Below are 26,189 nucleotides of genomic sequence, written 5' to 3' on the forward strand. Positions count from 1 at the left end.
AAATCCAAGCTAGGCGCCTTTTAAAAAATATAACGAACACCTGTTAAAAAGAAAACGACCACTATATATATATATATATATATATATATATATATATATATATATATATATATATATATATATATATATATATATATATATATATACAATAGTATATAAAACACATAATGATTCAGACTGAAAATACAAAGGGGTTTGACCAAAATCGACGAGCACATATTATTATATTAACAAGCCATAGATACTAAGTGTTGATGTTAGCTTGGGACCCATTGTAAAGTGCTTTGAGCACGTTTAGTGGATTTTGCGCGATACAAAAACTGAAGAGGAGTATGAGGAGGAGGAGGAGTATGAGGAGGAGGGGGAGGAGGGGGAGGAGGAGGAGGAGGGGGAGGAGGAGGAGTATGAGGAGGTCTTTGACAATGGTTCGCGGTTTTTTCTTCTATACACTACAGATACATGAAGTTACGAAATAATGATGGATGAATGAATGAATGAATAAATAATTGAATAAATGAATGACTGAACAACGAATGAAATGGTTTAGGATGTCAGAAAAAAAAAACCCAACAAAAAGCAAAAACAAAAAAGAAACAAAACAATAAGCAAATACAACTGAAAAAGTCTCAGGTGTGATCTCCAGCTGGAGAGGGCTGAATTGACGAAGCTGGCAAGCAAGCAAGAGTTGGCAGCGTGTAGGTAAGTATGTTGTAACATGGGAGATGTGTTTAGGAGGGAGAGGGGGCTAGGAGAGGGACATGACTAGTGACAGACAGACAGTCAGACAGACAGACAGACAGACAGACAGATAGATAGATAGATAGATAGATATAAAGGCTATGTATGTGTTTCTGGGGGTGTATGTATGTGTCTATGTGTGTGTGTGTGTGTGTGTGTGTGAGAGAGAGAGAGAGAGAGAGAGAGAGAGAGAGAGAGAGAGAGAGAGAGTGAGAGAGAGAGCAATGTATTGATAGGGTGCATAAATATTGGAGGAGGTAGATAATAATTTTACTTAAAAAAATTACACGCTATTACTTATTTTGTTAGCGATGAAATGAGGACAACACATTGAAGTATATCATTATGCACCCACTGATGGACAGGAAATGTGCTAGCAAATAAATATTAATAACAATATAAATAATAAAAAAGAACAAGAATAATAACAAGAAAAAAACTAAAACAACAAGACAATAATGATGATGATGATGATGACGATAATAATAATGATAATAATAATAATAATAATAATAATAATAATAATAATAATAATAATAATAATAATAATAATAATAATAATAATAATAATAATAATAATTATTAAATAATAATGTATATGAAATGGAAAGGGATGGATAATGTAGCTATGGAAAGTGGATAAGATATTATATATATATATATATAAATATTTTTTTTATTATTTCAATTATTTTATAATCACCAATTGAAATATCACGATGAAGATGACGACGACGACGATTCTAATCACGAGTAACAAAACATTGCAGTGTAAAATTGAAATAATAAACCTGAAACATTTATACCCCCCGACCCCCCGCTCAATAAAACAATTTAAAAATCTGTTTTTACCAACATTTCCTATTATTAAATATCTATAAACTCATGATATTTCTAAATCGACCATTATATCGCATGTATTCATGATTACACGACCGTGTAACTAAAATCACCAAGGACTTGATTTAACATTGTTATGATGAAGAATATTGACAATTTAGTGTTGGTGTTTAAGGAATTTCTTTTCCCCGCGATACAACAGGATCAAACTTGTATAGAGCTAACATTATGATGACACCGTCAAAACTAAAGACTGTGCAGCACGTGGTAAAACACATGCTCCTACCTTTGACCGCTCACTTTCCATAACAAATTATAGAAAAAAACCCCCCATAAATATGATGCTGTTTGGTGGCAAAAGAAGCACATACTCATAAATATTCGATCGCGCATCAAATACTGTCTAGATATTGATATTTTATGAATCAAATGATAAAATTTATCAAAAATTACCGTCGATGTGCGGCTATTTGGTCTTGTGGTATGACACTCGCTTTCGGATCGGAAGGTCCTGGGTTCCAGCCTCGCGCTGGCGCATAATTGAGTCCTTGGAAAAGGCTCTTTACTCACTTTCTCTCATCGTACTCATGTGTAAAATGAGTACCTGGCCGTTAACAGCCTAACAGGCGGCATGTCCCGTCCTACATGTTAAATTGCTGTTGACCAGGGACTCTTTGTAAAGCGCTTTGAGCACATTAAGTGGATATTGCGCTATATAAAGCTCATTAAAAAAAAAAAATCTATTTTAAGACCACGTTAAAGATAATTTATTCAAAATTAATGCGCTTATCTGAAAAAAAACCCCCACAAAACCCCAAAAAACTATTTGGACCCTGATTTTCAGAATTTAGCCATATATGATGAACTTGACTATTATAAAATAATGTTGTGTATGTCTATTTTTACTACAAGTGCATTATCAACAATGTAAACAACAATAAATGGGAGACCTATTTTGTGCGCAACATTTTCCTGCTCCTAAAGTCCCTCATCACCAGCCTCGAACGCGCGAACAAACGGTTTGAATTTGAATTTCAGTGTTTGGTGTGTCGATTGAAAAGATTTAGTTCAAAGTTAACCCGTAATAGCTTTTCGGTCTTTAACTTTGTATGTCTCACTGCAAATTTTTAGAATGCTTTGTAGATTTGTTTTCATCTTTACGATTCACTTCGTAATCTGACTTACGGTCACTAGCTTCACTCAACGCTTCCTTCACTCAAGTCTGCTTCATGCTCATGCGGTGATTGATTAGGATTCTTTTTCAGAGAGGACATTCTTTCACTTTCATAATAATAGATAGATCTAGATGGATTATGGGTTTTTATTGGTAACAGTTTGTGATTTGTTGATTAATGTGCACGAAATTGTGGGACTCGGTGCGAGAGGGTGTGAAAACGATAGTTGAACAAACACGGAGGAAAATAAACAAACATCTTTCCCAGTGCGTAGCACCCACTACTTTCAACCGGCAAAAGTCTAGCCTATTCATAATATTATTGACTTGTATGTTTCTAGTTCGAAACAAACTTTAGGTGTCTGGATACCTGCTCACGACTGGAAAAGGAACAAGACAAGGGACCCCTGTCACCATGTGTTGTTCGCGGGAGTTAAGGCATAATAAGACTTGTTGTTTTTTGCCAAGGGAAAGATTGGGGGGGGGGGGGGGGGGGGGGGGGGGGTGATGACAAAGAGAAACGAAGGAGTGAAAGAATGAGGGGAGTGGTTAGGGAATTTTTTTTAAAAAGTGAAAATGCCCCACTTAATCCTTCTTTGATAGTTGGCAGTCTGTTGCTTACCAATGTGTAAACAAAAATGTTGATTGGATCCGTATGACCTGCTTATGGGCCAATTGCAGCATAGTTCGGGTCATTTGCATCTAATTATCTGGGTCATGTTATGACGGCGTCATCATAATATTATGGTTAGCTCTATAAGAACATGTAGATAAAATGACACATCGATTCTGCGTCAATACATAAATAACAATGTGAAGTTGAATGTAAGCTTCAATTTAATATACGAAAATGTTTTACGTTCAATATCAAATTGTTATTTATTTCTTTGAGCTTCGAGCAGCAACATTTACATTCATGTCGATGCATAGAAAATCTAACAGAGAGAGAGAAAAATAAAACCATAAAGAGAGAATTGAATTTTTAAAAATTCATTAACACAAGAAGAATTGCATGCCTTTTAAGTTTAAATATAGATATAGCATAATCACGAGATTGGTATCAAACGTCCTAAACAGATGATTGCCAGAAATTATATAAATCATTTTTTAAATTCCTTATATTATATGATTAAACGCCCTTTTCTTATGTTTCAATGCAATTTTTGAGTTTTGATATATATATATATATATATATATATATATATATATATTATATATATATATATATGTGTGTGTGTGTGTGTGTGTGTGATTTTTATATGTAAATCGAATTACTTTTGATCAGAAATTCTATAAATTATCTTTAAATTTCCTCTTATTTTTTGTTTAAAGCTTTACGGCAATTTTTGAGATTTTATATATATATATATATATATATATATATATATATATATATATATATATATATATATATATATATATATATATATATATAAATTCAAAATCTATAATGACTATTAACTCATCGTAGTCTGTAGTCGTGTGAAATATAAAAAAAAGGGGTGGAAAGGGTGGTAGTGGGAGGAACAAGCAGCAGAAATAAAAATAATAAATAGAGCACGAAAATATATGTATATAAATATTTGACAAAACATTCCAGAACAAAAAAATATTTATGTAGAAAAATTCCAAAATCTATATACCAAGGCGTACCAATTTGCAGGTCTGATAACCTTAAGGCTTATGGGTTCATTGTTGTAATGGAATTCTCAAAAAAAATATTTAAAAAATGACGCAAAAATATTGTCCGTTACTACAATGTTAAACTAGGCCCACAAGTGGGTTCGGATGTCAGACCTCCATATATGTACACATCGCTATCTACCAAGGTCAAATTCGCATAACAAGCGAGACAAAATAAAAAATCATATTCCATCATGAGGGGTGTTAGTCTAGTGATGCTGCGTTATATAGAAATAATAATTAAAAAAAATAATTAATACTATAAAAGTCTTTAACCTTTTAACTGCGAGACTCAATTTCTTCCTTTCAAATCATTTAAAATTGCATTCGAAGAGGAGTGAGTAGTTCGAGTGAGTAGCTTAGTAACTGTGGATCCATTTGAAATCAGTCTTAATCCCTGTTGTATTAAATTGTATAGATGCCTGTGTGCATTGTGAAGTAAATTTGTTATAAGATCCATACATTCCTATTAGTGTTTATTATATTTGTTCGAGCAATGTAAACCACTAAACACTTTCTATTTTGTGGACAATAAAGATTTATTACTACTATTTACCCTATTATCAAATTTGTCACAACTGTAACGTTAACGACCGTTTTCACCAACATCGAGATTACCAAATTAATATTCAGTATTGAATTGGTCAAAAACGGTATTATTACACCCCAGTTGTACACATTTCCTATAAAATAATCGTTAGAGTCAATAAATATAAAAATATCAAACTTTGAGACGATCATTTTTCACAAGTAGGAAGTCACATTTGATAAAAATCGAATCTCGCCTGTAAAAGGTAAAAAAGTTCTTTTAAAAAGAAATATATATATTTAGAGGAAAATGCGTCAAGTTATAATTATATTTTGGTTATGTTCCAATTGTATTAATAATAACATTTATATATATAAAAACAAAAAAAAAAACAGTTGGGAAAGTGATGATCTTACCGTGGTCGAGCCGTTATTGGCCTGAAAGAGAATATCATAGGCAAAGAGTACACACGGTTGGCTAACAAGGGTGTTACTATTATTAGAAAGAGAACTATAAATAGCATTAAAGGGCCTCCGAAAGAGAACAGTGGTATTGGCGTTCGGGCGAGGTCGTGGCTACCAAGCACCGGTATCCAGTTTCTAGGGTGGCTAACGACGATGTTACTATTATTAGAATAAGAGCTAAAAATAGTATTATTGCGCCCCCAAACGAGAACAGGATTGGTGTTCAGACGAGGTGGCCACAGACTAGGCACTAATCTGTGGAGGTGGCTAAGATGACGTTACTATTAGAATAAGAGCTAAAAATGGCATTATTAACCCCAAATGAGAACAGGATTGGCGTTCAGTCGAGGAGGCTGATGGTGATGATGATGTCAAAATTATAAGAATTAAGAATTAAAATGAAAAAAAAACAAACAAAAAACAAAAAAACAAACAAACAAAAAACGCACGTTTGAGGTCCCAAAAACGTGCACTGGTGGGACTGTATATAAAAACGTACAACTAACTGTTCCTAAGATTTCAGCTGTATGAAAATATGACAAGGTAGGTTAATAAATCTATACAGACTATAGAGCCAGTCAGTAAAATCTCAGAATATTCCACATTACAAAGTAACAACCCCCCCCCTACCCCCTCTTTCTATTTCTTTCTTTCTGAATAGCTTTTCCCTCTGATTTCTGATCCTCCCATAATTTGTCCTCTGCGATACGAGTTCTTTTAGTTGTTACTTTATACTCCGATCATACCATGGGCCTATATTATTTTAGTTTGCACGCTTCCAATGATATTTCAACCGGAAGAAATAAAGCTGTGGGTTCACGACTAATGCATTGTACTGCACATTAATGATAACTAAAAACAAAAACAAACAAAAACAAAACAAATTAACAAAAAACAAATAAAAATAAAACAAATAATGAATATCAAGTTTGAACTGGAGGGCTGGTTGTTTTGGCGGGCTGGCAGTGGACCTTAGCAGATGACCACGGTACATTCCCACAAATATATGTGACCCCTTGTCTCAAAACGGTATTATGTCGTGGGACGGATCAGATGCTAAAAAGTTAAACTGGTCAACGATATGAAACGTTGGTATTAAAAACAGTAAAATATGATATTCCTTCTCCTCTATAAAGCATATAGACTCAACTTAAGTCTGATATTTCTGGCTACAAATTCCATTTTCGGCATCTTAATCAACCCGACTTAATACCGTTTTGAGACGAGGGGTCACACACACACACACACACACACACACACACACACACACACACACACACACAACATATATATATATATATATATATATATATATATATATATATAGAGAGAGAGAGAGAGAGAGAGAGAGATAAATAAATACACTGCTATACGTACCAACATAAATAAATAGTGTGTTCACAACGTTCCTATGACCACATAATAGCGAAGCTCTTGCTGCTTCGCTTTGACATGACGATATCACTACAGTAACCTCGATCAAGGCAACCTCGGAAAAGTGGCATTCCCTCCGCGTGTACCAACTAAACGTTGAGGGCCGCCTCTTCCCTAGGCCAACACACCGAATCGCCCTCATTGACTGGTATACGTCACGATCTCCCCGGCCAGGCAGAGTCGTGCCAGTAAAGTCGCGGGTTCGAGCCCCCATCGCCGCCGAAATGTTTTTATTCTCTGTTGTCTTCTGGCACTTTCCTACTCACTTCATCTCTTGTTAATTCCATTAATATATATTCGAGTCCGAATAAAGAAAAGCCAGAACTGTTTTAACCTTTTAATGGTATCCTAGTCGAAGCTGTGGGTCCTCCATATTTTAAATAGTTTTCATAAATTCTTGACACAGGCGAGTTAAATTTTTTTTGGGCATCGTACAGTGTCTCAGAGCAATTATACGAGCATTACTGTAAACTGGAAGACCATCCGGTCCGACTGATAGACGTGTGCCGATGGTGATTATGAGAAAATCTCATTCTAAATTAAAAATAATACCATCCCCAAAAATCAGTCGACCTCGATTGGGGATCGAACCTCAGACAATCTGATTACCGTTCAGACGTGCTACCATTACACGAGTTCGATCCCCCGTCGAGATCGACTGATTTTTGGGGGGATAGTTTTTTTCGTGTATTTTTCTTTCATGCTTTGTCTGGTACCTTTCACACACACGTGTAATGTTCTTTACTGTAAAGAGCACGGTGAAATAATTAGAATTCAATAATAACCATAAGTCAAAACTGAGCTTCACAGTTGCATAGGAGTTAGGTGAACGTTGACCCTTGGTCATGAACCAAAGGAATATAGTAGACTATTCAATATATGTAAATAAAGCAGCGTAATTAAATAATGATATGGAAAAGGGGAGGGGGGGGGGAGGGGAAGGATTAAAATAGGTGGAAAAGAACTGGAAAAACACACCAAAAAAAAAAAACAAAACAACAACAACAAAAAAAAAACAACAAAAACGAAAACAAGACACTAAGAGAGTGAGAGTGAAAGGTAAAGAGAAAGAAAAGAATACACACACCCACACACACACACACACACACAGAGAGAGAGAGAGAGAAAGAGAGAGAGAGAGAGAGAGAGAGAGAGAGAGAGAGAGAGAGAGAGAGAGAGAGAGAGAGAGAGAGAGAGAGGTCAAACATACGACCAATTATTCTGGTCCGACAATACAAGCATATCAGTATCTAAAAGCAGAATGCATTTATTTAACCCTCAGGCAGATGATTGCATCACGTGCAAAAGTTAACCCTCAACAGCTGGAGCTCTGTTTTACACGAAAACAAACACGATTTCTTATGGTTCAAATACGAGAGCGGTAAAAGCGATGCGACTCCCAATTTCGACAACTCAAAAAACTAAAGTGGGATGATCATAGCCTGACATCATAATACAAGGCGACGACCACTAAAAAAAAACAAAACAAAACAGCGAGGAGTATTGTTGTGTTTTTGCTTTTTTTGGTGTTCGTAAGGGCTTTACGGCGCTTGCAACACATTAAGGTCACATCAGCACCAGTAAAAAGGAAGAAAATGGTATAGTAAATAGTTCTAGACTTACAATTAAAGTACTCAAGAAAAAGTAAGACAAAGGTTCAAATAAGGAAAAGATGTAGATTCCAAGAGCACATTGTCAGTGTACTTAGTTTGAGATCACCTAAAAGCCTCACCCAGACACCAGCACAAGTTACCATGAAGAGGAATACAATCTGTTTACAAATCATTATATGTTAAAAATTAAAAAAAAATAACTACATAATAGAGAGATGATTTACAAGGAAAAAAAATCATCTCCCAAAACTATAACTATACATTCGAGTGGTTACCCTCAAAGCCAAGGTCACGACAAAACCAAGTAATCTCATTCCAAGACAAAGACATAAAGCAATTGGAAAACAGACACGACATGGGGATAGTAGACACAGCAAGGACCTCCCTGTCCGTTATGGGAGGTCGGGAACGCCAGCCAGATACCATAAAGTGAGGATGTTTCCGGATGGCAATGTTGTGAGCTTCTTAGCCTAGCGCATACTATCTATAAGTTAACGATGGCTACGGGTAGTCAGGCGCCTTGTACTGTGACGTAATATTTTGGAAAGTGTCTGGCTATGAGTTCACGACGGCGACGGTTTGGAGCCGCACAGCTGTTACTGCCTTGTTGGATTAAAATGTCGGATGACTATCTAAAAAAAAAATAATTAAGTTTTTTATTTTTTAAAAAAATAATTAAGTTTTTTATTTTAAAAAAAATCGAAACCCAGCCAATCCTGTTGAGGGTTAATTAACACAATGCTGGGGGACATGTCTATTTATAGTAGCCATACACAGAAATGGCATCAACCCACTTGTTCTCTCCGAACGTACGAGAAGATAGGGACCTGAAAGTAAGCAGCGCTATCTTGATAGATCGTCCAATACAAAACTGGCAAATCTTGTTATAATCATTATTATATAATATATACTCGATGATCAAAAATAAGTGGACACATTAAAAGTCGTCCTCTTATTCTTATTTTGAAACCTAGCATAAAACAGTTTGAAAATGTAGTTTTTGATGTTACGAACTGTTTTGCTTTGTTTTGTTTTCAAGGGTTTTACGGCGCTTTTGACAAAGTTAGGTCATTTTGGCACCATATGTACGAAAGGAACTAACTGTGCCACTGTCTAATCTTTTTGCATCTATCTCAATACCAAAGCTGGCACGTCGGCGATGAGTTGACCAAGATCGATCCCGGGTGCAGTCGAGATTTCTAATCCCCCTGTCTACCCAGCAGTGAATGGGTAGCTGGGTCCGTTAGATCTGGCGTAACGTACTTTGCGATAAACTGGCGTCATATCCAAAGGGTAGCAAGTAATGGCTATTGTCCTTTCACGCAAAAGAAACCGGGATAAACTCCAGTCCCATGGGCCTAATAGCTCTGAAGGACTAATTTTTTTCTCTCTCCAGATGTATATCCCATACCGAACAGATTTCTTAGTTTCAGTGTTGGACGACCTATACCATTTTAAATCTTCAATCTGAAATGACATGTGAACTTCCTACTTGCGTATATTCGCATGATACAAAAGACACGGAGAGCAATGTATAATTTTGGCCAGTGATATTAGTATGCCCCTATGTCATGCATAGAATCTTTTGTCTGTATAGACAAAAGCACGTACGTGTATACTTGATTTCAGTGAATGATAATGTATAATAATAATAATAATAATAATAATAATAATAATAATAATAATAATAATAATAATAATAATAATAATAATAATAATAATAATAAATCTTTATTGTCCTAAAAAAAGGTGGCAATTTGTCATTTGGTTACACATTTATAACAATACAATATTGATAAAGACACACTCACACAGATGCACACGAGTAACATCGTAGTCATCGAAAAACAAAAAAAACGGCATCAACAACAACAACATAATAATAATAATAATAATAATAATAATAATAATAATAATAATAATAATAATAATAATAATAATAATAATAATAATAATAATAAACAGGACAAGCTTTTCCCTCTACAATGCACTTCATAAATGACCAAATAAAATAAACAAATAAAACACAACGAAAACAAAGCAACAAACAAAAACAAAAATACTCCGGAAAAAACAGAAAAAAAAAAAAAAAAAAAAAAAAAAAAAAAAAAAAAAAAGAAAGGAAAAAAAAAAAAAACACATACGAAAAAAAATGAATGATGAAAAAAACATTGAACGTCATCTCCTTATCGTGAAATCACCTGTGATACTATCACCTTTAATTTTCTTATTTATCTATTCCATCTATTTAATCATTCATCATTTTGGGTGTGTGTTTTCAATACAACATAATATTATAGATATTCAATAACCGCAAGAAAAAAATTGTTCACAGGTCATATTCAGCTGAAGCAGATAATAATATAAAAGCGAAATCAATAGTACAAAGGAATTGATAAATAAGAGACTATATAATTTTGTCAGAAATGCCGGGGAAAAAGGCAGGGTCTGCAAGGAGAAGTCTTACCGTGTTACCAGAGTTACTATTTTTATCACTTTCCTAAAAGAGGGGGGAAGAGAAACATCATTTGATTGACATAAACCATCATCGTCACTTTGAAACGACAACATTCTCGTACACATCTCATAATATACATTTAAATTTTGTAAACATGATTCGATTTGAGTAAATATAAATAAATAAATAAAAAAAATCAATCAATAAATAAAATGAATGAAAAACTGAACAAATAAATAAACTAATTTGGAGACTCTTACAAAATAATGACATAAAAAAGGGGAAACAGAAAAGAACTTCAGAGCTTACGTGAAGTTTAACTCCGATTCAAATTACAATGCATTGTATTGTATCACCAAATACATCAACACATGCCTCCATTTTTCCCCATGTCTAAAATCGTTACATACGAAAAATGTAAAGTATAGTAAAAGGTGGACGCACACCGATCTGTAGATACGCGATCTCGGTAAAGTTGGCCACAAAACAACTTGTAGATACGCAATCTCAGTAAAGTTGGCCACAAAACAACTTGTAGATACGCAATCTCGGTAAAGTTGGCTACAACACATTCATCTGTACATACGCGATCTCGGTAAAGTTGGCCACAAAGTCACCTGTAGGTATGTTATCTCGGTAAAGTTGACTACAAAACCAGCTGTAGATACGCAATGTCGGTAGAGTTGACTACAAAACAACCTGTAGAACGCAATGTCGGTAAAGTTGGCTACAAAACCATCTGTAGATACGCAATGTCGGTAGAGTTGACTACAAAACAACCTGTAGATACGCAATGTCGGTAAAGTTGGCTACAAAACCATCTGTAGATACGCAATGTCGGTAGAGTTGACTACAAAACAACCTGCAGATACGCAATGTCGGTAAAGTTGGCTACAAAACCATCTGTCGTTACGGAATCTCGGTAAAATTGGCTACAAAACAATATGTAGATACGCAATGTCGGCAAAGTTGGCCACAAAGCAACCAGTAGATACATAATCCAGGTAAAATTGGCCAAACCCCCCCCCCCCCCCCCCCCCCCCCCAAAATATATAGGATCGTTAGAGTTAATATTTGAAAGATTCAACTCATTAAGAAGAAAAAAAAAATTAACGAAAGAAATTAAAAACATCAAAACACATTCAGGTGAATGGAACGTCTTGCAAATCGTCATAATTTGAAATTGAAAACTGTGCTAACATTCAAGACAATCGTTAGCCCACCGAGTATGGGATCATAGCGTTGCGATGCGCATAGAGCATGCGATTAATGCATGGAATTGCGATATTAATTAAAACTGTTCGTATCTGTTATTTTATACTTTGATCGGTGGATAAAAACCAAAAAACAAACAAAAAATAAAACCCCAAAAAACAAGCGAATGAATGGTTCTTATAGATAGTATGAAATTGACGTCACTCAGGTCTTTGTTATTGGTTTTTACCATCCGCGTTTATGAGTAATGTTCATTAAACTGTATTATTAACCAGACTATAAACGTTCAAGGTTACACGTGGTTTTGTGTTTTGGTCCGTTATACTTCCGGATGGCAATGTTGTGAGCTTCTGAGCCAAGCGCATACTATCTATCCAGTCTGCATTCGTCATTGACAAGTCGACAACAAGCGAGAGTGGCGTTAAGCGGAAGTGGTTTTACCGAAGCTGTATTGTAATTGTAATAAAATCATATGAATAATACACCACTTCAACAGTTAACTGCCGTACCGATGGCAAGAGACTAATCGCACTTAAAAATTTGGCCAGAAAACTCGTCCTTCAAATATCGATCGATTTAAACGACACTCAGCTTAGTTAACTCTGTCCTTACCAATCTTGTTCAGTATTTTCCGGAAATGGCTGGCCTACCCAGCAAAAAATTTGATTTTTAAAAACTCAAACAAGCTCTCTACAAAACAACTATGTTCTTATTAATTAAACAAAGATCATTCTTCAAAGTTTGTGATGTCCAAAAAATAAATCGGAATAAGAAAAATGTATTTTGTGTCGTGACAAATGTGTCGATTTTGCTGCAGGTGGTAAGGACAGGGTTAAAAACTATCAAAACTGGGACCTCGAGAGGACGTTCCCTTAAAAAGTTTCAAGGTTTGGGAATTTTTACCAAGACGAGGGCCATTTCATTTCAATCGCTCGATATAATAGGCTTCAAAAGTCGTGACGTCACTTCCCTCGTAATGACGCATAGTAACTTAGTAACTGGCTCTAAACTATCAGAACAATGGCGGGCGCCCTTATGAAATACTTCTCCGACGAGCATAAACGTGTATCCAGAAAAAAAAAACCAACATTATAAATCTGATCATGTTTTGACTTTTATACATTCTGATCACATGACACGTGAAACAGTTCTAGCCAGCGTGAAGAATAAAAAGCACAGATTGTCTTTGTTTAGAACCAAGCCGTTCGTTGCTGGGCGGACGTGACATCAGACTATTGAATCCTATTTGAAAGACGAGTTTTTTGGGCCAATATTTTATGAGTGAGTGTTTCCAATAATGAACTGTGACAATGATAACAACGCCGCCACCGACTAAAGCCTTTATAGTACCATCATCATTGATGGTGTGCTGTCTATCCATTGCGGTGATGATGATGATGATGATTACAATAAAAACAAGAGAAGTAATTACTAGCACGTGACGGCTATATAAACTGCCGTACTCTGAACAAAAAAAAAAATAAGTAAAGAAGATATTTGTGACCCAACGTCTCAAAACGGTATTATGTCGGGATGGACCAGGTGCTAAAAGCTTAAACTGGTCAAAAATATGAAACGTTTGTATTTAGCAAAGTAAAATATGATATTCCTTCTCCTATATAAGGGATAAAAACTCAACTAAAGCATGATATTTCTGGCTACAAATTCCATTTTCAGCATCTTAATCATCCCAACTTAATAGAGACCGGCGGTCACATTTTATAATTTAGGGCAGATAACTCTTCATTTACATTACATCGATCGATAACACACCCCCTCCCCGTCTTGTCAAAAACTCTCAAACCTTCGATCAAAGTCCCAGGTTTGACAGTTTTGGACGAGTTGATGATTATTTTAATCGATGATTGATTGAATGACCATTTATTTTTAAGTTTTAAAACAATCTTTGTTTTTTGTCTGAGTACAGCAGAATTTCTAGAGTGCAATTTTGCATGTGATAAATAGAAACTAAATAACAATGTGAAAATAAATATAAGCTTCAATTTAATGAACGAAAACAGATTATGTGGACGTTTCGGGTTTCTCCTTTATAAAAAAAAACCTCAAGATGAATGAAACACTACAGACGAATGAGATACTATTATGTGTTAACTAAAATTAATAATTGTGAATGTTGTTCATGGTTATCTGAAAGACCGATGACTTCTGCTAGCATGAATGTATTGAAGATAGCTATGACAATTCCCCCCCCCCCCCCACCAAAAAAAAAAAAACATTAAAAAAAAACAAAAACAAAAAAGAAAAAAACATCAACAACAACAACCCCCCCCAAAAAAAAAACAACAAAAAAACAAAAAACAAAAACTAAACAACAAAAATATTTAAAAAAAAACAAAACAACAACTAAAAAACAAAACAATCCAACAAATAAAGATCGAAGTCAACAGCTTTGACGTAATAAATAATAGGAAGAAGTCAACAGTGTAGATTGTCAACAAGATATAATAAATAATAATCTAATACTACAGTGAGAAGAGCCCCCTACCTCGTTGGATCGGGGCATCACGGGTTGTTGGCCTGTTGGTCCAGGCTTTGCCAGCATCTGTGCCATCTGAAACACAAGAAAAATAAATTATAATGATTTCTACATACGGTGTCTTCTATCCCCTTATATCTCTGTTTTCCAACTTGCTTCCTGTCTTTGTCTTGGAATGGTTTTGTCCTGGTCCTGGCTGGGAGGGAAACAGTCAAATGCATAGTTATTGTTTGGGAGATGATATTTTTCTCTTTGTATATCATCTCCCTGTTATGTTATGCGCCCAGAGCCTCCAACCAGGGGGATAGTATGCGCAATATAAATGTGCATTATTACTATTTATATAGCGCAATATCCAATAGACGCGCTCAAAGCGCTTTACAATGGATCCCTAGCCGCCAACAGCAACGCTTAACATCTAGGACACGAGGCACTATGGCGCCTGTTAGGCAATATTACTATAATTTTAACAAGAGACAACGCTGTAAACGACCAGGTACTCATTTTACACCGGAGTACGACGAGAGAATTTGAGTAAAGAGCCTTTTTTCTAAAGGATTCAACTATGCGCCGCTCAGAGCGGGACTCAAACCCAGGACCTTCCAATATTTAAAGTTTTGATTGGGGGTCCCGATAGCTCAGTTGGTAGAGCACTCTCGCTTCACAATCAAAGGGTCCAAGATCAATCACGTGTGCAGTTGAGATTTATTGTGACCCCCCCCCCCCCCGCCACTCCCCCTGTCCCAGGTAGCTGGGTTTGTTAGATCTGAAAAAGGGGGGGGGGGGGGAAAGCAGTACTTTGAGATAAACTAACGTCCTATCTAAAGGGTGTCAAGCAATTGCTATTGTCTATTTCACGCTATAGAAACAGACATAAACTCCGGCTCCATGGGACTAATGGCTCTGACGTGCTACTTGTTTGTTTTGAGAGCTAAAACTTTTTTTCTTCTTCCAAAGAATCACTCACTACACTTACGACACTTTAAGGTCATTTCAGCGCCCATGAGAAAGGAGATGATGCCCAACACATAGGAATAATAAATATATACAGTACAGGGTTTACCACCAAAAATGTATACACACTTTAAATATGTTTTTAAAAATGAGTTTTTATAGAGCGCAATATCCACTAAACGTGCTCAATGCGATTTACTATAAGACGAGACATGACTGACGCCTGTTAGGCGAAATTAATTCTTTTTTTTCGGACAGAGACAACGCTGTTAATGACCAGGTACCATGACGTAACTATAGTACTCAAGTCGGCCATGCCAGGTACTCATTTTACACCTGAGTACGGTAACAGAATGTGAGCCAAGAGCCTCCTCCAAGGACACAACTATTCGCCGAGCGAGGCCCGAACCCAGGAGCTTCCGATCCAAAAGCGATATGTCATACCAGAAGACCACATCGCCGCATAACTAAATAGATGTAAAGCAGGTATATCTTATTATTATTGTTATTATTATTATTATTATTATTATTATTATTATTATTATTATTATTATTATTATATTATTATTATTATATATATTATTATAATAATATTATTATTATTATGTCATCATCATCATCATCATCATGACTATTATTATTATTATTATTATTATTATTATTATTATTATTATTATTATTATTATTATTATTATTATTATTATTATTAGATTAATTTTCGTCAAGTGTAAGAATATACAAAGATCATTTTATCATAATTTTGTCACCGCCTGTATTCAAACTGGTGTGTACGTTTTGGATCAGAAACCAGCGGCAATACGAAGCACTGGGAATGCACACATATCGACATTGAATTCCTTTGCTATTTACAATCATCTGCCTTCACTCAATTGGTTCTATAGATAGAATGCGCTTGGCCAAGGAGTTCACAACATTGCCATCCGGAAGTATAACGGACCAACACACAAACTCTGTGTAACCATGAACTTTTATAGTCTGGTTAATACAGTTTAGTGAGAACAACTCACAAACGCGGATGGCAAAAACAATAACAAAGGCCTGAGTGACGTCATCTGCATACTATCTATAGAAAGAAGGGAAGATGACGTCACTCAGTCAGTTCTTTGTTATTGTTTTGTCATCCATGTTTATGACTAATTCTCACAAAACTGTATGAACAAGACTATAAAAGTTCATCATTACACATAGTTTTTTGTGTGTTGGTCCGTTATACTTCCGGATGGCAATGTTGTGAGCTTCTTGGCCAAGAGCATACTATAGATTATAGGAATGGCGAGAAACAGCTGTCTGATTCATTGTGATGGAATGGGATATAATATTATACGCTGTCCAATATTACATAGTATCAGATCATGTCGTATATATCCAATAAATATTGATCGAAAATATTGATGCTATGTGCTTTTTTTTTTTTTTTGTTTGTTGCTTTATGTCTCTTCCAACACAATTGAGGTTATATGAAGACCGCTGAAACAAAAAACAAGCATCTAACAAAAATAGTACAAATGTAAATCAAATCATAATCTAAAGATCATAAGATAAATTATAAACAACAAGAACAAACAGCAGAAGATTACAGAAAAAAAAATCCTGTCAAAAATACAATCACAAACAAGAAGCAGATAGGCTAGTAAAGAGAAGAAAAACGACTCACTATCGATCGTACACCATGCGAACATCATAGGTATATGATTCAAGGGTGATGCTCCCATCCAACCACCCGCTATGTGCTTTGTTAAATTACTCACAACATCCGCTAGCCGACTATAACGTACCAACACACAATACTACGTGTCACCTTAAACTTATGTCACTTATAGTTATAGTCTGATTGATACAATTTAGAGACAGATACTCAATGAACTGGCTGGCTAAAAACAATAACAAAGAGCTGGGGGACGTCAACATAATTCATTCTATAGGAACGGCGAGAAACAGGTGTCTGTTCAATTGTAATAATAATAATAATAATAACAATAATAACAATAACAATAATAATAATAATAATAATAATAATAATTTTTATTATATATATATATATATATATATATATATATATATATATATATATATATATATATATATATATATATATATATATATGCTGTCACCAGTGCATATCGATATTCAGGGTGTTATTCAAAATGATTAATCCGAAACAAAACTCTTGTAAATTGATTACTCTTACAATCTTGTTGTTGTATAGACATGAATAATACAAACATCAAATGAATGGTAGATTGTTCACGTTTTAATGGGTGGCACACACACCAACTGTTCCTACCAGACTTGTAAAACGTTCAATTGTAATAAAATAGGATATATATGCTGACTCTCTCCCCCCCCCCCAATCCCTCTGTCTTTCTCTCTCTCCTTCCCTTGCAGGTAAAAATGTGTGTGTTTGTGTATGTGTGTGCGCCAGGTACCATTTTACACCCGAGTACGGTGAGAGAATGTGAGTAAAAGAGCCTTTTTCCAAGGACTCAACTAACTATGAGCATATGAGCAAGGCTCACTCGAACCCAAGACCTTCCGACCCGAAAGCGAGTGTCATCCACAAGACCGCATAGCCGCACAAATATTATACAGACCTGCCAACCCTTCATATTCCAAAAGTGGAATCAGAATGCCTGAAAACAGGAATTTGAGACAAAAAATAGGAATTTCACCCGTTTCACCCCCCCCCCCTCTCTTTCTTTGTTCTTTAAATTTTTTTCTTTACCGTTATCATTTTTTGAAAATAGGAATTTTAAAAACAATGGCGGAATAGTTCAAAAAGGAAGAATGAAAATAGGAATGATTCCGCCATAAGCGGAAGGGTTGGCAGGTATGTATTATAATACAGTAAAAGAATATCTTGCTCTTTCTTACCCCAGTGCATACTTGAATGTACCGCCGTGTGGACATTTCACAACAACGATAGAAAAAGTCAACCATATCCACGCGAAACGTTAAATTTATCATTAATTCAATTGTTGTTGTTGTTGTTACCCCTTCGATCTAGTCAGTCGGCAAGATAACATCAGAACTATATTTAAAACCGCCCAACAATTTTATGTTGTTTGGTAACGAGCACTAATGTCACTCTCTTCAATCAACATCCTTCAATTTTTGACAATTGACAGTCAATAAATGGATATGTAATATATATATACGTGAGGCCTTCCGAAAGCTCCTACATCCCCAGTATTCTTGTTCTAGAAGGGGGTTTTGGAGGAGGGGGGGGGGGGGACTTTTTATAAGTTCTAGTAGGGGGTTCGGGAGGAGGAGACTTTAAAAAAGAAAAAAGAAAAAAAGTTTCTCCCCCTCCCAAACCCCCTACTAGAACATTATAAAAAAACAAGAATACCGGGGATGTAGGAGCTTTCGGAAGGTCTCCCATATATACAAATAAATAAGTTAAATACAAACAAATCGATAAATACATAAACGTATAAATAGATGCTAGAACCACTAGATATATATTGACAAATTGAATAAAGAACCGAATGACAAAAGATCCACGGTGAAAATACAAATTGAAAGAAATGCTAGCACGAGGAGCTTTCGGAAGGCCTCCCCCACAGAGGCGACCGAACTCAAATTACGGAAGTCCACCAACTGGAAGGCAGGCTACGAATACATTTAATATTATACAGTCACAACTCCATTATTATTATTTTTATTTATATCATCCAAACACACCCAAAGACGGAAGGAAGTTGACAAGACAGGAACATGAAAATAGAAAAAAACAAAAAACAAAAAAAAAAAAAACAATTAAAAAGAAAAAAAAATACCACGATCAAATCGATGACGTCATAATACTATAAACCGGAATAAAACGCGGAGAATTCATTATTGAACCTCTTTATTTTTTTCCTTCTTTTCTTTTAAAGTATGGTTTCTGTTATTAAACTCTAGATACCGCAAGACAAACAAAAACAAAAGACAGAAACTAAAAAGACACCCCCTCAAAAAAAAAAAAGAATAAAAAAACAAAAAAGACAGCAAAAAAAATAAAAAAATATCAGCCAAACATAAACAAAAACAAAACTGATTACAGTGTGTAATATTTTATAATAATTGCACCTGTCATTTTCCACTTAAAAAATAATCCTAACCACGCATGCTGAATAATGACTCCTCCCATAACATACTCACCCCCCCCCCCCCCCCCCAAAAAAAAAAAAAAAAAAAAAAAAAAAAAAAAAAAAAAAAAAACAAACAACAAAAAAACCCCAAAAAAACAACAAAACAAAAAACAATTCTTTTTATTTTTTTTACATGGGGAAATGTTTGAAAAATTTACGAATGAAAGAAAACTGCGAGATTCTTTGTTTTGTTTTTATATTTTTAAAAATGATTTCATGAGCATAGTTATTTAATTATTGATAATTTATTTACCAATTTCAATGAAATCTGATCCACAACTTCTTTTTAACACGATAACAATCTGTCAAAGGCTTTCCGGAGAGATTGAAGACGCCAGTACTCAAAGCTCTTTTAAGCAACATTTTCATTATTTTTAATTTGTTCTTGCTAATCGCCGATAAACTCATAGTGTAATCACCTCGGTTCACTCACCAGTTTTGTGCATGATAAACACAATCAAATTCCCCTATCTCAATACGACAATTATTTTGTTGTTGTATACTCTATATAGTCTAATCCAATTTTTAGCCTCCATTTTTATTCAAAACTAATAATAATAATAATAATAATAATAATAATAATAATAATAATAATAACAACAACAATAATAATAATAATAAAATATAATAATAATAATAACAATATAATAATAACAATAATAATATTTTTAAAAAATAATAATAATAATAATAATAATAATAATAATAATAATAATAATAATAATAACACTACAACACTTAACATGTAAGACGAGACAATGATGTCTGTCAGGCGATATTACAATTTTTTTCTTCCGACATAGACAATGCTAAAAATGGCCAATTACTCATTTTACACCCCAAGTATGGTGATAGAATGTGAGTAAAGAGACTTTTCCAAGGACTCAACTAGGCGCCGCTCAGAGCGGGGATCGAACCCAAGGGACCTTCCGATCCTAAGACGAGTGTCATACCACTAGACCACATAGCCGTAAACAGTTTGACCCTGAGAAAATACAAAACAAAACAAAACAGTGACTAGTTCAAAATCAACACTTGTGCAGCTTTGTGGTATGATGGGTAATGACACACACACACACACACACACACACACACACACACAGCCGTCGTGTCTCCTCTGTACATGTTAAGCGTGACTATTGATAAGGAACCACTTATTATTATTATTATCATCATCATCATTGCCATTATTACTATTATTATTATTCAGATTATTACTATTATCATTATAATGGTTTTATTATTATCATTATTGTTACCAACATTATAATTATTATCATTATTATTATTATTATTATTACTATTATTACTATTATAATTATTATCATTATTTATTATTATTATTATTATTATTATTATTATTATTATTATATTATTATTTTTATTATTATTACTATTATAATTATTACTATTATTATTATTATTATTATTATTTATTATTATTATATTATTATTTATTATTATTATATTATTATTATTATATTATTATTATTATTATTTATTATTATTATTACTATTATTATTACTATTTTATTATTATTATATTATATTATTATTTTATATTATTATATTACTTTATTATAATTATTATATTTATATTATTAATATATTTATTAATTTATTAATTTTTTTACCAATAAATGATTACTAAAGGAATGTTTTCCCTTTACTATTCATTATTAGAATATGTAGTTTGCTCAAACAATTGCTACAGTTATTATATGGCCAATGGGCTAAAATTAACTCTTTTGTTAAGGGCTTTGAGCACATTTACTGTATTCTGCATCACACAAAAGCTCACAGTGTAATATTTAACAATCATGCATATATTATAACAATACGTCAGATGTATGCAGAAATACATTATGATACAAGGCAAAATACCCACAACATCCGCAAAGAGGCTGGATATAACGCACCAACACACAAAACTATGTGTAACCTTAAGGGGTGGGTCGGGTCTTATTATTAGGAACATACTTCAAAAAATTAATTTTGAGATTATGGTGGGAAACGTTATTTTATTATCTTAGAAATAATATAATTGAAATAAAATATAAGGGCACGAAAAACACAGCCGGAAAGGGTACAGGTAGTAAGAATAGTGTGAAAAACGGAAAGCTAAATTGCTATATTATTCTCAATATGTCATTTTTCTAGGGGTGTGGGATACTGTGTCAAACGTTTGTCAGAATCTATTCAATGAAATTATCTGAAAATGTCCAGTTATCACATAGATAATGTATTATGTTACCATAGAGAGATTATTTTTTGTTAAGGTATGTGTATTTTGAATTATAATCCAAATTATGAATTTTTTAACATCAATTTTGTCGTAACATTTTGATTCACAACTTTTTCTAATAAAAATTCCAAAAGCTAAAAGCTGTAAAATCTCTCTATGGTGACAAAAAATACTACAATGTTGATAAGAGGGAAGAATATGGAGGTTATTCCTTCAATAGCATTTGTGGAAGGTCTGCCACAAGATTGTTATATTTTTTTTTATGCCAGACCGCCAAATCAGCTCGCAAAACGGGTATCAACACAGAAAATGATTATCTCTCACCAAAAAAAGTTTTTCATACGATATGGATCAAAATTGATTTCATAATTCATATCCAAACTTAGAGGTCTTTCTCTCTTGAACTGTCTGTCGTATGACATTGATGTTTTGTATGTCTATTCTAACTGCGACCAAACAAAAATAATGTTTCCCATTTCTCCAAAATACAGATTAAGGATGTTAAAAATTGAGCTTTTATATAGCACTATATCCACTAAACGTGCTCAAAGTGCTTTACAATGGGTCCCTGGCCAACAGCAACACTAAACATTATTTAGGACAGGACATGACGCCTGTTAGGTGATATTACATTTTTTTTCGGACAGAGACAACCCTGTTAACGACCAGGTACTCATTTTACACCTGAGTACAGTGAGAGAATGTGAGTAAAGAGCCTTTTCCAAGGACTCAACTATGTGCCGCACAGATGTTGCTTGTTTGCGCTATATCAAAGACGTTGACAGTTAAATAATAAATATAAAATAAAATAAAATTCAGTTTATTCATCCCATAGGGAAATTTGTCTCTAGGGTCTATTCCAAGGGAAGACTGGAATAACCCAGGTGTCAGCCGCAGTGCAGCGCCGCAATTTGAGTTAGGGTGAGGTGACTTGCTCAAGGCCATACAGCGCAGCGGCAGGTGATCAAACTCAGCACCTTTCAGGGACGAAGCAAACACTATTATCGCTGAGCCCTGCTGCCCCACAAGCTTTCAATCTCATAGTGTGCTTCATAATTCATATCCAAATTTATGAGAAGTTTTTCTCTCTTGAACTGTCTATTGTACACCAATGATGTTTTGCGTATCTATTGGCCTACCGCATTGAGCTTTCCAGTACAGTTAGTTCACATTGGTCTACCCACGACTAATCAAAAATAATTTTTCCTATTTGAAAAAAAACCCAACAAAACCCACAGATTAAGGATTTTGCATATTTGCGTAAAAGTAAAAACTTCTACTGTTATTAATTTCAACTTTTTGATACTTTATAGTAATGTAAATGGTGCTGCTCGAAGCTCCAAGAAATAAATAGCAATGTAAAATTGAATGTAGGCTTCAATTTAATTTACGAAAACAGATAAAATGGACGTTTCGGTTTTCTCCCTTCATCAACAAAACAGGATGAATGAAACACTACAGACGAAAAACAACGCCACTACCACATTATCTCATTTGTCTGTTGTGTTTCATTCATCCTGTTTTGTCGATAAGGGGAAACCCGAACCGTCCATTTTATCTGTTTTCGTATATTAAATTGATATAGATATAAATTCTCAAGATTAAATATTTTTCGTGTTTCTTTGTGCATGGGATGTGTGGAATGTTTTTGACGTGAGAATATAACAGTGTATGGTGATTGGTGGCTGCCAGTCAAAAAAATTGTGTATGTCTGGGCATTTGTTGAATATTTTATTTTTCACAGAGTGGGGCTGTAATGTTAAGGAATTTTCCCTCCAGGCATAGCTTGCCTTTTTGTTGTTGTGATTGAGTTACTTAAACCCATTGAATATGATGGAAATGGAATGTCTCTATTTGCCATGATCGATATTGGTGTCCTTTCAAATTCCATACGTTGTTGCATGACGAAGATGTTAGTTCTATTTTGTAATGAAGAGGTGTGTTGGTGTTATCGTGTTTTGAAATGTCCCTCCAGTTTGACTATCAGTTTGTGTGGCTGTTGATTTGTAAATGATGACTGATTCAAGGCATTTACCTAAGCGTAGTGTTTATCTGCATCTCTGTTGACGGTGCAGCTTAACAGCTCGTTCCCCCTCCCCATCGTGCGCAAGCGCAATCAACATTAATTGATTCTCGATGCTGTGTTCTTGTATTTGGTCATCGCACAAATAGGGTCACAAAAGTTATACACATATATGTGTGTATTATGATATCTGTACGGCTTTGTTAATAACAAAACATTTTAAAACTAGCACTGATGACATGCGACCAAAAATTTAAAACTACAAAATAGAAGTAGCATTAGAGATAAAATAAAATTCTAAAAGCACATGATTAAATATCTTGATTAGCTAGGTAGCTCTGTAACGTAGTGATTAGGCTTTCAGACTCAAGCCTTGAACTCGGAGGAACTGGGTTTAAATCCCATTGTGGACAATTTAAAAATGCATGTTGCGTTTTGCGTTTATAAATGCAACAATTGAGCTGCAAATGATAGCAGTCACCGTTTCCATAAATAAGATCAAATGAAGGAAGTGATCATCATAAATTTCTTGTTAAAATATCAGTATCGCTGCTATATCATATCGTATTGGTTAGAAAATTTCTGATACCGCCCAACACTAATGTAAAAAGAAGCAGGAAGTAACATCAGAACTGTTGACTGTAAACAGCTTGTTTTTATTGGATATAAAACAAATACTTTATGTTATTACTAAACAAAAAATAATTTTTGGTGACATTTATTATTTGGAAAAATCATACATATAAGTTTGAAATTAAACTTTTAAAATTGATTTGCTTAAAAGTCTGCAGTAAAGGAGGTGCGTCCATCTTTCCACATGAATTTTTAAATCTAATTATTATATAAGCCTGAAGTTAACCATTATCATTGAGATAAAAGATTTGTATCATTTCAAGACTCTTATGATTGCAAAATTGCAAAGCCTTCCGAGAGTATGTTATAGAGAATTAAGAGGTATCTAAGGCAAACACTTGAGATTTAGACTCACTGTCCAAATAAAATGGAAATGGCCCTGTGCATGGCGGAAGTCATCGTATTAAAAAAAAAAATTGAGCATTTATATAGCGCAATACCCACTAAACATGTTCAAAGTGCTTTACAAAGGAAAAGAAGACAATGCCCTCTTTGTTGAAGGTCCTTTCTTTTTTTACGTTTACGTTCATGGTTAATCTGCAACTCCAACCAAGGTCAATAACGCCACCTTAACAAGGAGGGTACACGTCTATTTTTGCATTTGCAATGTGTGAGTTGGTTACTGGTTGTGGGTCTTAAGAATGTACATATTGTGGGCTGATATATAATGTTTTCAATGGTGCTCTTGTACAGGTCTAGCTAACTGATTTTTATGTTGTTTCCGTTGAATGTGATGTGACAGGAGATTTCCACCAATATAAGTTTTGTGACATTTTGTCAAAAGACAAGTTAAACTAAGTTATGATCAGTGTTCCCTGCCTTTTTGGCCTCTCAACTCGACTCCTGTCTCCCACATGACTGACCATCTCAATCTCATCATCCCCATCAGATAGATATCTATTACTATTATCTAGAGATAAGAGTAAGAGTAAGACCGAATAGATACACAAATTGAACTGCCTGCGGATTTGTATGTGAAAAATATAACGGCAACACTTGTTGCCTACTTTATATAACAATGGGGGATGCAGCGGCTTTATGTGAGAACAACGGTTTGTATGAAAACAATATATAAGCGTAACAAAGTTCTCCATCTGGCAGCAGAATATTCAGAGAAGTGAGACAGTAAAAAGTAAGGACGAGGAGTGAAGTGAGTGGTTAGATTAGTGTATCTAGTGATGTAGTGCACTGCAGCAAGATTCATGAGATCACATCTCACAATTTTTCAATGGATAAACTAAGCGTATAAATGCATAAATCATACTCACGTTTGCAGCTGCGCGTCGTTAATCTTTGCAAATTGAATAAAAATCTATTTGTTTTCCAACCAAAGATGCCGATTATGAACAAATTAGGAAGGACAGAGAGTGAATTATCGAGAGAGGTGAATGTCGTTACTGACACAGAGAATTTTCTCGATACCGAGCTAGTGATACGAATACAATATTATTATTTTATGGGAGGCAAAACACAAAGATGCCGATATTTTGAAACCAATATAAGAGAATTATGTTTGTAATGATCTCGTTCGATTT

General features: G+C 34.4%; 1 protein-coding gene across 7 annotated transcripts in view; it reads right to left on the reverse strand.

Moving 5' to 3' along the window:
* Positions 1-26,077, reverse strand: part of LOC144960508 (pyruvate kinase PKM-like) — a 55,252-nt gene extending 29,175 nt beyond the window's left edge. For 2 of the 7 annotated variants that reach the window (XM_078893685.1, XM_078893684.1), the window contains exons 1-2: positions 25,923-26,050; positions 14,655-14,720 (exon numbers count right to left, since the gene is read on the reverse strand). In XM_078893685.1, coding sequence (XP_078749811.1) covers positions 14,655-14,720 — 66 coding nt within the window. In that variant the 5' untranslated portion in view covers positions 25,923-26,050. Of the gene's footprint in view, positions 1-5,380; positions 5,402-10,942; positions 10,976-14,635; positions 14,721-25,922 lie in introns of all 7 variants that reach the window. The other 5 variants (XM_078893683.1, XM_078893681.1, XM_078893682.1 and 2 more) reach the window with 5 other exon arrangements.
* Between the last annotated feature and the right edge of the window lie 112 nt (positions 26,078-26,189).

This window comes from Berghia stephanieae, chromosome 15, assembly GCF_034508935.2.
Source record: "Berghia stephanieae isolate SIO BIC M18660-M18661 chromosome 15, UCSD_Bste_1.3, whole genome shotgun sequence".
Classification (NCBI taxonomy): domain Eukaryota; kingdom Metazoa; phylum Mollusca; class Gastropoda; order Nudibranchia; family Aeolidiidae; genus Berghia; species Berghia stephanieae.